General features: G+C 46.4%; 1 protein-coding gene across 1 annotated transcript; it reads left to right on the top strand.

Moving 5' to 3' along the window:
- The first annotated feature begins 10667 nt into the window (after nt 1–10667).
- Nucleotides 10668–12785, top strand: LOC108803626 (E3 ubiquitin/ISG15 ligase TRIM25-like). Its single transcript, XM_018575454.1, has 2 exons — nt 10668–11917; nt 12741–12785. Exons 1-2 carry the CDS (start codon nt 10703–10705, stop codon nt 12783–12785), a joined length of 1260 nt encoding a protein of 419 aa, XP_018430956.1. The 5' UTR covers nt 10668–10702.
- The last annotated feature ends 1548 nt before the right edge of the window (nt 12786–14333 follow it).

Here is a 14333-nt window from a genome sequence, read left to right as displayed (position 1 = left end):
GGAGGAATGGGGGGGCGCACACTGCAAGGAGCCGGAGTATGAAGGAGGAATGGGGAGGCGCACACTGCAAGGGCCTGGAGTATGGAGGAGGAATGGTGGGGCGCACACTACAAGATGGAAGTCCAGTGTGACGTTTCCGCAGTCTGTGTTGATTTGGGGAGCCGTGTCATCTGCTGGTGTTGGTCCGCGGTGCTTCATGAAGTCCGGGGTCAGCGCCGCCGTCTACCAGGAGATCTTGGAGCACTTCATGCTTCCTTCCGCAGACGAGCTTTATGGGGATGCTGACTTCATTTTCCAGCAGGACTCGGCACCGGCCCACACTGCCAAAAGCACCAAAACCGGGTCCAATGACCGTGGGATCACTGCGCCTGATTGGCCAGCAAACTGGCCCGACCTGAACCCCATAGAGAATCTACGGGGCATTGCCAAGAGAAAGATGAGAGACATGAGACGGAACAATGCAGAAGAGCTGAAGGCCGCTATTGAAGCATCCGGGTCTTCCATAACACCTCAGCAGTGCCGCAGGCTGCTAGCTTCCATGCCACGCCGCATTGAGGGGCCCAAACCAAGTACTGAGTACATATGCATGCTTATACTTCTGAGAGGTCCGATATGGTTCTGTGTACATTCCATGTTTTATTGGTTGCATGTAATATTCTCATTCTCTGAGATTGTGGATTTGGGGTTTTCATGAGTTGTAAGCCATAATCATCACAATGATGACCAATCACGGCTTGAACTATCTCGCCACGCATGTCACGTATCACGCCACGCATGTCACGAGTCTCATATATAAGTTTCACCGCATAAGTCGCATTAGTGAAATAAATGAACTTTTCCACCATATTCTAATTATTCCAGTTTCACCTGTATGTATATATATATACACAAATATATATTTATTTTTCATTATGTATTTATTTTTTGTGATACCCTGCAGATGTCTTAACCTAAAATTGACTAAAATAAGGCCAGGAGAGGTCCAGGTATCCTAACAAGAGGTAACTGCAGAAAAAATCCCAGTCAGCAATAGGATCCTCCTGTTGCCAAACTGCTTACTTAGAGAAAGTACCAAATCCCAGAAAACTCCGCTGCATATGCAAACAAATGAAACTGTTCATCTGAAACTAATACCTACTACCATATACTGTAGTGCTAATGTTGTAAACAAATAAATGAATGTCAAACCAGCAGATCCCCTGTGACTCCCTAACAGGGCCATCAAGCAGATAAGGGAATTTAAGGCCCGAGTTTGGAAGTGCCAACCTATTAGTTCATATTTTGCTCATAGCCGTACTGTGCGATACAAATGCCCCAAAAAAATCAAAAACGACAAAATGACATAAACATCAGACCTGTTATGTAGAAGCATTAAATTCAAGTCGGTGGAATCATTAGTAACACCCAGGAAATCATTCTGCGGTGCGCGGCAATAATGTTCCACAGCAGTCAAATGGGATTCAAAATGTTGCATCAAACGATGAATATATAAGGGGTGGCTAAAGGCTGACTATATTTTTTTTCTACAACAGCTACCGTAATCCGCGCTAAATGGATACCTATAAGCTAAGTGTCAAAATTAAATATATAAAGTCCGCTGCCGTGCCAACTATGTAGTGTGAAATTCTTAAAACAATGCAACGCGCTGAACCTCTCTTAACAATATATATAAAACAAAAAGTGTGTCTAAATGCTAAAAACAAATATAATCAACGTCCAATAAATAATTTAAATCCAAGGTGATAAAGTTCGCAGTGTAAATCTCTTATGAGACGTGATAAGTGTCCAATAAATCAAACAGTGCATAAGTGTTCATATATACTGATGATATGATCATATGATGAGGATTTTATACTTGTAAATTAAAATATTTTATCTCGATATACTACACTATTGTATCCCTTTTCCCTTTGTGGGGTGGATCGTTTAAGCGAGTGAAGGGGCTCCTTGGATTTCATTTGGTGTTTGAGGGGAGAGATGATTACCGACATCTAAAGTGACAGCTGGAGGATCGGCATTGAAGGAAAGCGCGCTCACCAATGCGCAGTATGACCATTGATATTGATGCACTGTTTGACATTGATGTGAATGAACACTTATGCACGGTTTGATTTATTGGACACTTATCAAGTTTCATAAGAGACTTACACTGTGAACTTTATCACCTTGAATTTAAATTATTTATTGGAGGTTGATTATATTTGTTTTCAGCATTTAGACACACTTTTTGTAAAGACTGACTATACCTTACATAGGGAAGATAATGACATGGAGGGAGAATGACCCAGAGCAACAGACAGTAAAGACAGATACATTCCCGGCCCTCAGACCTCAGCTCACCCCTTTATCGTGATGATGCGAGGGTCCGGTTGGAGAGAGGCCCCTCCTCTGACGCTCAAGCGATCAGGCCAGGATAGCAGCATGAGGTCCGCTGCCCACCCCGCTCACTGTGGCAGGAACACTGGCGCTGTGGATGTCTGATGGAGTGTTGGGCCTCCTTGGCCTTTCTTGGTAGCTCCTCCCCCCTCCGGCCTGCGTTCTGTCGTTTCATGTGTGCAGTCCTACATCCCTGGTCCCTGACTAGTCCTAGTGGCAGCCCGGTCCCAGTGTTGATGTGACACTCGGGCACTTCTGGTCCGGCCTTACAATCCTCTGCCCGGCAGTCCCTTGGAGAGTGATGACCTCGCAGGCAAAGATCTCGACCACGCAGCACTGCAATGCTCAGATCCTCCCTAGTCACAGATGACAGTCCTAATGCTGCTCCTAGAGGTCCCGCTACAAATCCCAGACCGCCTGCAGGTAAATGAAGAGTTTCCTGGCTGACCTCAGGTATAGGCCCCAATGCTGTACACAGGGTGACACCTCAGAAATGAGAGGCGCAGGGGCCACAGATGGAATGGAAGAGGCAGCTGTAGTCAGGAACACCCATCAGGAGAATCCGCCCTCTGAAGTCACACTGAAGTCAATGATCCGTTCCGGGCTGTAAACAGGTGAAGAGATCCAAAAGGAATTCTGAAGATAATCCGGAGGTGAGTCCAGCTGGCAGTCCTGAGGTAACTGCTGACCCCGCCCACTGACAGGAGTGACTATAGAGGGGAAAGGTTACACTCATTGGTCAGATGTTTTCCCGCCAAAACTCTGTCACCAATCCTGTGCTCAGCTGACTGACGGTCTGTCCAGCAACTGAGGAAAATCTTCCTAGCAACAGCAGGCAGCTTGTCACCTGAAAGACAAAGCAGAAAGAACCAGCAAAGCCGCCCCAGAGAGACAGGTACATGACCGTCACCACACACCTCTATTGAATATAATTAAATTTAAAAAACACTTGGGTGATAGGGGGCGACTCATACTCGTGAAAATGCCCCGATTCTAAACGCAGATACCAGTGTTCTGTCGAGAACGCCGGCGCAGTCGAATTTGCCGACCTCAACATCTGCGCTTGCGCACAGACCAATATTAATCGAGGAAAAAGGGATTTATTCATAAAGTATTTCGTTTAAATCGTTAATTGTGACCATTAATAATATTCCATCCATCATTTACTGCCACCCATCATTTCCTGCCATCCATCATTCACTGCCAACCATCATTCACTGCCACCCATCATTTACTGCCACCCATCATTTCCTGCCATCCATCATTTACTGCCACCCATCATTTACTGCCATCTTTCATTTACTGCCACCCATCATTCACTGCCACGGACGGTATAATGGTCACAATTAACCATTACAAACGAATAATTTGTAAATATATGTCGGTTTCCTTGTTAATCCCGTCTGTACATAAGCGCAGATACTGGGTCAGCGTTCTCGACAGAACACCGGCACTAAAATTTTAAACAAGCGGCTGCCTGAGGTCCCGCGCCTGCTGGGGACCTCGGCAGCCTTCCTGTTAACCATGCGGTGCCATGGCGGTTGGGGGGGCCCCTTCATGGTTTCTTGCACCGGGGCTCTGAAGGTTCTAGTTACGCCTCTGTTGGGAGGTGTAGTACTGGATTGTAGTACAGTGCTGTATCGGGATGTACAGGGTGGGGGGTGTAGTATTGGATTGTAGTACAGTGCTGTATCGGGATGTACAGGGTGGGGGGTGTAGTATTGGATTGTAGTACAGTGGTGTATGGTACAGGGTGGGGGGTGAGAGGAGGCGTACGATTAGGGAAGGTTTTGTTTTTATGAGGATTCAGTCAGGAAACATGGAAGGTAGGAGGTGTGACGGACCGCCTGGTATCCCGACTGGGTACCTCCGTCAGAAATCAGCCTCCACCACTCTGGAACCGGAAAATCCTAATTACAGCCCAAACCTTCCCCCTAATAATCAGGCCGGACGAGTCTATTGGGGTAAAAACCAAGAACTGAATTTATTGAAAACCAATTCATCATTTATACAGATCTGGAAGTCTAAAAACATAATACAGTATGTACCTATAATGGGCATAGAGGGGCTTAAACATAAGGGGTGACTGAGGAACCAGGAAAGGGGTCTCCCAATACAAGTCCACAGTCTGGTCCAGGACAGGATCCTGGGGTAGAGGGAAACAGTCTCCCCATCCCCATGTATCCCCCACATATTTTACCACATATTTGAAAATAGGTCTTTGGGGTCCTCCTGATCCAATAAAGGGTCCCACATAGCCCAAAGCACCATGGCAAGCCACTCTACCAATCAATAGAACCCCCTCCACAGCCAAGACCCATAGTCAGTGGGAAGGAGGCCTTCCTGCAGTCCTCTCCAAATAGCAGAGTAACAGAGGCTTCCGTCACAGGATGAACCTTCAGGTCCGGTGGTAGGGTAAGACGTACCGCGGCTTGATTGATAATCTCTTGTATCGGAAAAGACCCAATAAAAAGTTTGCTGGATTTCTCAGTGGGAGTTTTCAAGTTAATATTCCTTGCAGAGAGCCAAACTAACAAAGTTACTCACTAAAGGGTGAAGGGTTTGGAGAAGGCCGGAGAAGTGAACAATCTAGGACAACAGAGCTGAGCTGGACAGTGAGCTGAGTTGGGGAATTTTTCCAAATGAGCTATTTTGGCCCCTAGATTGTTCCCTTCTCCGGCCTACTCCAAACCCTTCACCCTTCTGTGAATAACCCTGTAAGTCTCCTACTTGGTATTCCGGAGGTTTAGAATAGAATTTTTCTCTAGCCTTTCATGAGCCTTCTTAATATTGACTTTAAGTTGCTCTGATATCTTTTACTTTCAAAGTATTTTATTAAATGTTCTTATTTTGAGAACATAGAGTATACATAACTCAGGTACAAAACCATACATAACATGAGAAAAACAGACATTTTGATCGGCCCTAGATAACAGGATTCTAGGAAAACTGCTTTCACCTTCCATATTATCCTCAAGCTAGTGTACACGCCCAGAAGCCATTAAACATTAGTCCAACCAACGTTAGTTCTGGTCCAGGCTCTGATATCTTTAAAGCCGCTGTACATCGTCCTCTGTAGCTGGATTATTAGTGTGGATGAGATTTGGTGGAAAGGGAGTCTGGGAAGATTAGTGTCTGATTAGTAGAGGAACTGAGAAACCACCTGGCTAACAACATGCAACTGGAGAGGGAGGAGAGGAGTGACATGGGCTTCTGCGATTGGCCGGTAGCCGGGGCCGGAGTTTTCATACGCTCCGTACCCGGCCACAGAACGGGTGAGTACATCACATGTGTGTGCATAAGGGGACGTTTTCACTTTCCACTGACCAGCCATGTAAAGAGCATTCTTCCCACTGACCACCAGAGTAATGGCGCCCATCTACACCGACCACCATCCTCTGCACTCTGCATTGCTCCCTCATGATCCCTGTGCTGCCCTGACAACAATGTATACGGCCCTGCCAGCCATCCGGCTAAGGTGACCCCAGTCAGTTCTGTATGATAGGCTTAGCAGCCTCCTCCTTCCAATGCTGGCAGAAGTGATACAGCGCGCGCCTGAAACTATTTATACGGACTCTTGCTGTATCCAGCTTGTGACAGGTTATGTAATATGTCATAAACAGGAAGGGGCGTGGCAAATTTACACTGGGGGGTGCCCAAGTTTAGTCTTGCCTAGGGCAGCACAAAGCCAAAATACACCATTGGACATCAGATGGGACGGAGATATCATATAACAATATAACTGTATAGACATCGGAAGGGGCGGAGCTATCATATAATAAAATAACTGTATAGACATCGGAGGGGGCAGAGATATCATATAACAATATAACTGTATAGACATCGGAGGGGGCGGAGCTATCATATAATAATATAACTGTATAGACATCGGAGGGGGCGGAGATATCATATAATAATATAACTGTATAGACATCGGAGGGGGCGGATATATCATATAATAATATAGCTGTATAGACATCGGATGGGACGGAGATATCATATAACAATATAACTGTATAGACATCGGAGGGGGCGGAGCTATCATATAATAATATAACTGTATAGACATCGGAGGGGGCGGAGATATCATATAATAATATAACTGTATAGACATCGGAGGGGGCGGAGATATCATATAATAATATAACTGTATAGACATCGGAGGGGGCGGAGATATCATATAATAATATAACTGTATAGACATCGGAGGGGGCGGAGATATCATATAATAATATAACTGTATAGACATCGGAGGGGGCGGAGATATCATATAATAATATAGCTGTATAGACATCGGTGTAATGCCGCCGACTGGGCCGCCTCTCGTGTCTCTGCCACGGCCCCTCTGCGTTCCACCGTGGAACGCAGAAGCCGCACGAACTCCTGGTTGTGACGCGGCAGCTGCGTTCCACGGTGGAACGCGGAAGTCGTTCGGGCCGATGAGCTGTCCCACCCCACTTCCTGGTCCTATTTAAGGCCACGGTTGAGGCAGCATGGCGTTCCGTGATTGAGGTCAGAACGCCTGCTGCCTCACAAACCTGCACCCCATCCTGTTGCCCTCCGGAAGACGGACCTGCACAGTGCTGCTGTAGGAGCCTCCTGCTGGACTTTGCCTCCACCACCTTCTTGACTTAACCGCAAGTACCGCTCCTGTGGGAGAGCACTGCTCATTAGACTGCTTACCTGGTTCATGCATAGACTGTGTACTAAATTGCATTTCGGAATCCACCCTCAAACCAGCACCACCTACTGCATCCTATATCTAAGTTGTACCTATTGGTCACCGACAGGCTATGACGCAATAGTACTGTTCCGGCTTGTGTTGTTTTACGTTTATTTTCATGATGGTAGAATCTCAAGATTGTGAGTGACGCCTGAGATTCATATCCGACTGGTCCTTTCCCTCCGCAGTTGTGATCGAACCCTTGCATTAACCACAGACGTGACATAATCATGGAACCATATAAACATGGATCCAGCGGAGCTTGCTAGACATTTAGTTACATTGTCCCAGAGGGCAGAGACACTGACCACCTCTATGCAGGACTTGCAGGTGGAGAATCAAAGATTGCGCACTTTGGTTACCCAAAATGCAGAAGCTGTACCCCCCAGAGAGGGACCTGAACCCAAGGTCTGTGCCCCCGAACCTTTCTCTGGTGATAGGAAAACTTTACGCCAATTCATAAGTTCATGTAAACTCATGTTTGACCTGCGCCCTCGCACGTATCACACTGACCGCATAAAGGTACTCACACTCATCTTCTACCTTAAAGGGGAACCCCGAGCCTGGGCCGAGACCTACTTAGACGAAGATGATGAGGTCCTAGATTCCTTCCCCAGATTCATGGAGGCCATGGCACTTCTCTATGAGGACCCAAGTAAACAATTAATCGCAGAAACTGCCATAAGAGGACTCAAACAAGGCCGAAGGCCAGTCGATGATTACATTGCGGAATTTAAACAATGGGCTAGGGAGACTGAGTGGAATAACCTCAGTCTCCGCAACCAATTCCGTCTTGGCCTCTCGGAAGCCTTGAAAGACGAGATAGCCCGTGATGACTTACCATTCACCCTAGACGATTTGATCCAACGCTCTGTGACTATCGACCGATGCCTCCATGAAAGGAGAGCCTACGGAGCTGGGAACCATGCGGGGACCTCTCACGCAGACAGAAAAGGCCAGGAGATGCACGCTGAACCTATGCCTTTACTGTGCCTCCCCCGACCACACAGTTGACGACTGTCCAGCCGTTAAAAGGAAGACAGGAGGTAGGATAATGCACATCTGCAAATTGGCACCTAGCCTTTGCCACCGCAATTCTTACATACTGTATACATTTCTCTCATCCTACAATGGGATACCGAGAGGATCATCGCTAAGGCCATGATGGACACTGGGGCCTGTGGCAACTTTATAGACCTGCAATTGGTTAAATCCAATAAAATACCCCACATATTGAAGCAAAAAACAGTCTTGGTTACTTTTATAGATTTTATAGGGTCCACATCCCCCTCAGGCCCAATCAGTTACCACACCCAACCGATGCTGGTAACCTGGGGAGAGGGTCACATTGAATACCTGACGTTTGATGTCATCTCATCTCCCTTGTTCCCTGTGGTGTTGGGCCTTCCCTGGATCAGGCTTCACCAACCTACCCTTCTTTGGCCTAAAGGGGAAGTGCAGTTGAATTCCCACTAATGCACCTCCACTTGTTACCCTACCACTCCACTTATGCAGATCTCCCCAGATGGGCTACCTCCCCATCTTCTTGAATTCAAACATGTTTTCAGCCAATGTGGAGCAGATACACTCCCGCCACATCGACCCTACGACTGCCCTATAGATCTGATTCCGGGCAGTCCTGTTTCCCAACCAGAATTAGCTCATCTGAAGGTCTATTTAGACGAGAACTTAAAAAAGGGATTAATCAGACCGTCTACCTCCCCTGCTAGCGCGGGGATGTTCTTTGTAAAGAACAAAGACGGTGGATTACGGCCAATGATTGACTATCGGGGACTCAACAAGATTACCGTAAAAAAACGCTACCCTCTTCCTCTTATCCCCGAACTGATCGAGAGGTTACAAACATCCCGTATTTACACCAAACTTGACCTCAGAGGCGCGTATAACTTGATCAGGATGCGGGAGGGGGATGAGTGGAAGACAGCCTTTAGGACCCGATACGGGCTGTTTGAGTACACTGTAATACCATTCGGCTTGTGCAACGCCCCCACAACGTTCCAGCATTTCGTTAACAATATTTTCCGAGATCTGCTGGATGTTTGTGTGGTGATTTATTTGGACGACATTTTGGTGTACTCAGACAGTCCCACCGAACACAGGAGGCACCTCAGATGGGTGTTGTCCCATCTTCGGGCCCACTCCCTATACACTAAACTAGAAAAATGCGTATTCGAACAGCCATCCATTTCCTTCCTGGGGTATAACATCTCCCCCCAAGGGATTCAGATGGATCAATCCAAGGTGGATTGCATCCGGGATTGGCCTGTTCTTCGCACACGCAAAGCACTACAACGATTTCTAGGATTTTCCAACTACTACAGGAAATTCATAAAAAAATTCTCGGCTATCGTAAAACCCCTAACGAGACTAACCAGTTCTAAAATACCTTATACCTGGTCCAACGAGGCACAAGAGGCTTTTGAGATTCTCAAACAGAGGTACACCTCCGCTTCCATACTCCAATTGCCCAACCCTGATTTTCACTATGTTTTAGAGGTTGATGCATCACACCTCGCCATAGGGGCAGTTCTATCACAACAACCATCTCATTCTGAACCACTGCACCCAGTCGCATATTACTCCCAGACTCTCAATACTGCTGAAAAGAACTACCCCATTGGGGAAAAAGAACTGTTAGCTATTAAGGATGCCTTGGGCAATTGGAGGCACCTTTTGGAAGGTGCAAAACACCCCATCATGATTTTCACTGACCATTGCAATTTACAGTTCCTCAAAACTTGTAAAACCATGTCGGCACGGCAAGTATGGTGGAGTCTGGGGTGGGGTGGGGTGGTGCAAAACGAAGGATTCTTTTTCAAGAATGACAAACTCTACGTTCCTCCTAGAATGCAAACTTCCGTCATTCGACTCATGCATGACACACCCCTAGTGGGCCACCCGGGCATCACCAAGACATTAGATCTCGTGAGAAGGACATTCTTGTGGCCAGGCATGACCAAATCTATTCACGAATACGTCACCACATGTGACATCTGTGCCTCCACCAAGACCGATCGGAAACCTCCCTACGGCTTACTTGCGTCATTAGAAATACCCAACAGGCCTTGGGAGGCTGTCTCCGTCGACTTTATAGCCGACCTCCCTCGCTCAGAGGGTTGCAACACTATTATGGTCACTGTTGACCTACTAACCAAAATGGCTCACTTCTCCCCACTCAAGAAACTACCTTCATCAAAAGAAACCGCCCATACCTTCCTAGACATCGGAGGGGGCGGAGATATCATATAATAATATAACTGTATAGACATTGGAGGGGGCGGAGATATCATATAATAATATAATTGTATAGACATCGGAGGGGGCGGAGCTATCATATAATAATATAACTGTATAGACAACGGAGGGGGCGGAATTATAATGTAACTATAACGTATCACCGCCCTGATTATTTATCTCACTGTTCTGATCACATCAATAATGTCTTGGACGGTGTGATCAGCAGATCTCTCCCCTCCCTCCACTTCTTCCTGCTCTGCACATGGAGATATCTCAGGTAACCTACTCTGACTCCCTCCCTCTGACACATCTATTTGGTTTCGTTTCTCTCTCTTGCAGTCAGCGATGGCGTTTTCTGATGCGAGGAAGGAGCTGGACTGTTCCATCTGTCTGAACATTTATACTGATCCCGTAACACTGAAATGTGGACACAACTTCTGCTGCTGTTGTATAGAACGTGTGCTGGACACACAGGGGAGGTCTGGACTTTATTGTTGTCCTCAATGCAGAGAAGAGTTCCAGGAGAGACCTGAACTTCTCAGGAACATCACACTGCGTAATATAGTGAAGAGTTTCCGGCCTACAGAACCAGAGCAGAAGGAGATGGAGATCTTGTGTACGAATTGTATTCACTCTCCTGTACCTGCTGTGAAATCCTGTCTGATGTGTGAAGCTTCTCTGTGTGACAATCACCTGAAAGTCCACAGCAAGTCACCCCAACATGTCTTATGTGACCTCACCAATCCCCAGGAGGGCAGGAAATGCTCCATCCATATGAAGATCCTGGAGTATTACTGCTCCGAGGACTCTGCCTGTCTCTGTGGGTCCTGCAGGCTGCTTGAAGACCATCAGGAACATCAGGTGGAGACCCTGGAGGAGGCCTCTGAGAAGAGGAAGGAGAACCTGACCAATGCTTTGCAGAAATTGGTGAAAGAGAGAGAGGAGATGGAGCAAAGCATCGAGAGTCTGAAGAAGTACAAAAGGAAAGAACAAGACAGTGCAGCCGGTGTAACCAAGAGAGTCACCACCCTGGTCAGAGACATCAAGAGGCAACTGGACACCATGGAGAGGAAAATTCTGAATAAGATCTCCAGACAAGCAGAGAAGGACTCATTCCCAGCCTCTGATCTAATCCAACAGCTGGAGATAAAGAAGGACGAGCTGTCCAGGAAGATGCGTCACATTGAGGAGATATGTAACATGACGGAGCCACTGAGTGTCCTACAGGAATCAGACACAGGTGACTTGTATGATATAGAGGATGGAGATAATAAGGACAAAGAGAGACGTGATAAACTCCTTCATGGTGGACGGGATCTGGATGTGGCTGAGATCTCACACACGTTATATACAGGTTTATCTGACATCATAAAGGGGGTATACGGAGGGAACTATATACTGAAACCCGCAGATATATTATTGGATGTAAAAACAGCTCATAATTATCTTCATATATCAGATGACAGGAAGACGGCACGCAGGGTGGAGAGAAACCAGAATCGCCCCAATACACCACACAGATTCCAGGGAGTGACAGAAAGCAATGTAATGATACCTCAGGTAATGAGTAGTCAGAGTTTCCCCTCAGGGCGACATTACTGGGATGTGGATGTTGGGGGATCATCATACTGGAGTGTTGGGGTGTTACTCCGGTATAACCAGGGCACGCAGCTTTTCAGAGCTTGGAAATAATAATGTGTCCTGGTGCCTGACGAGGAATTCCGATGAGTTATCAGTAAAATATAACAATAAATCCGTCACTTTATCTGGTAATTTCCTGATAACCAGAGTCAGGATATATCTGGATTATGAGGCCGGGCAGATCTCTTTTTATGAGTTGGGTGTCCCCATCCGACACCTCCACACTTTTACCCAAACCTTCACACAGCCCCTCCATGCTGCGTTATATGTAGGTGAAGGTTGTGTAAAGATATGTAGAGGGAATCAGGAGATGTGATATGTCTTTTCTGCGTGGTTACGGTAACAGTATCATGTATATAGACAGAATTATTCTGAGCTCTCATGCGATTTTTCTTTAACTTACTCACTGCTTTTCCTAGAAACTTGCACAGCGCTGGAGATTCAATGACTGACAACCCCTGCAGTGTTTTAGCATTAGTGCTCCCTCCCTGGTGGGATAAATGCAATGTATTTTTTGTGCTAATAAGGGGATGAGTACAGGAGGGATGATTATTATAGGCAGACCATTACAATCACAGCATACTGCCACCAGTAACACAGACGTCACTTATCTATATCTACAGAACAGAAGTAAATAAGAATCTCCAATAACACCCGATGTAATGATTTCAGGATATAGAGCTGACCTAGAAGATTGTTCTGTATGTTATCATCAACCTAAACCTGTTATTTCTCCATTCAGGACAAACTAACAGGTTCTCTTATATCTCGCCTCCTCTGCTACTAACACCTACTTTCCCCGTGGTACTCTGCCACACTGTTCACCAGCCATGGCCCATGGAAATCTCAGAGCTTGGTGTAGCATGCACACCTGAGAATTTTTTTAAGTGCCCAAGACGGATATTTTTAGAGGAGGGTGATTGATGGTTGATGAAGGTCGGTTAATAAAGATGAGGGTGTTGGTGATGACCAATGAAGGTTGGTGGATGATGAAGGGGGAGATGGTGGTGACCAGGGAATGTGGGTGGATGATGAAGGGGGAGATGGTGGTGACCAGGGAATGTGGGTGGATGATGAAGGGGGAGATGGTGGTGACCAGGGAGTGTGGCTGGATGATGAAGGGGGAGATGGTGGTGACCAGGGAATGTGGCTGGATGATGAAGGGGGAGATGGTGGTGACCAGGGAATGTGGGTGGATGATGAAGGAGGAGATGGTGGTGACCAGGGAATGTGGCTGGATGATGAAGGGGGAGATGATGGTGACCAGGGAATGTGGGTGGATGATGAAGGGGGAGATGGTGGTGACCAGGGAATGCGGCTGGATGATGAAGGGGGAGATGATGGTGACCAGGGAATGTGGCTGGATGATGAAGGGGGAGATGATGGTGACCAGGGAATGTGGCTGGATGATGAAGGGGCTGTGATGACCAATGAAGGTTGATGGGTGATGAAAAAGGGGATGAAGATGCAGCACTCATCTGTTCCTCTGTTGCAGTTGCATTCATTTTGTTTTTACATTCTCTGCCCCTCGGCTGATACGGGGAATACCAGGATATGTATTTGGGTGACGGTAGGGAACAGCCCTTTAGGAATCCCTGCCTCCGTTCTCCTCGTAAGGTGTCAGTATCGGGAATATCTGGGACAGCCGGAGAGGAGTGACAGGTCAGAGGTCAGCTGGTAATCCACATTACAAGCCGGCGTTTCCAGTCCAGAATGCAGCCAGTTCCCAGGTATATACTTGTCCTGTCACATGGGGGTGGGAGACGGTCTCCAGCTCTGTGTAGCTCAGCAATGAAGCAATATAGACCTCACACAGCGCATTATATTGGGGGAAGTAGCAAAGGTGGCTGTGCATAAAGAGAACCTGTTACTTCAAGTATCAATATTCCAATATATCTCTATTATCAATGTTCTGTTACAATGTATCATTATCATACAATCTCTGCTTTCCTGTATCACTATACTATGTACCAATGTTATCATCTATTCTCTTACAATGTATCATCGCTATGCACAATGATTCCTCCGCTGTATCACTCTTCTAACCCATCACTTCTAATAGAGAGAGATCCCAATGTATCCCTAATATTAGACCTAATCTAATGAGTCACAGATACAAATATAAAGGCATTCTGATGTACCAATGTTATCACGCCTCTAATACATTCCGAGAAGAGGGGAGATTTCAGAGCAATTACTGATTTTATGTTTCCATCATTAGCACAATATGTCTCCAAATCTTCTAAATTACTCAAAATAAAAAAATATATATACTCATGTGGTTTTACAAAGTGTTTGTTTTTTTATTTCCTTTTTATTGGTGTATTTTATTGTT

The sequence above is a fragment of the Nanorana parkeri genome, unplaced genomic scaffold, assembly GCF_000935625.1.
Source record: "Nanorana parkeri isolate BGI_ZX_2015 unplaced genomic scaffold, ASM93562v1 scaffold3952, whole genome shotgun sequence".
In the NCBI taxonomy this organism is placed as follows: domain Eukaryota; kingdom Metazoa; phylum Chordata; class Amphibia; order Anura; family Dicroglossidae; genus Nanorana; species Nanorana parkeri.
This window is presented reverse-complemented; position numbering and strand designations above follow the sequence as displayed.

Bases quoted from the DNA above. Each gene is read 5' to 3' on its own strand.
- LOC108803626 (XM_018575454.1), top strand. From the start codon at position 10,703: ATGGCGTTTTCTGATGCGAGGAAGGAGCTGGACTGTTCCATCTGTCTG. The intron at 11,918-12,740 runs GTAATGAGTAGT...TTCTCCATTCAG, and splicing joins GCAATGTAATGATACCTCAG to GACAAACTAACAGGTTCTCT.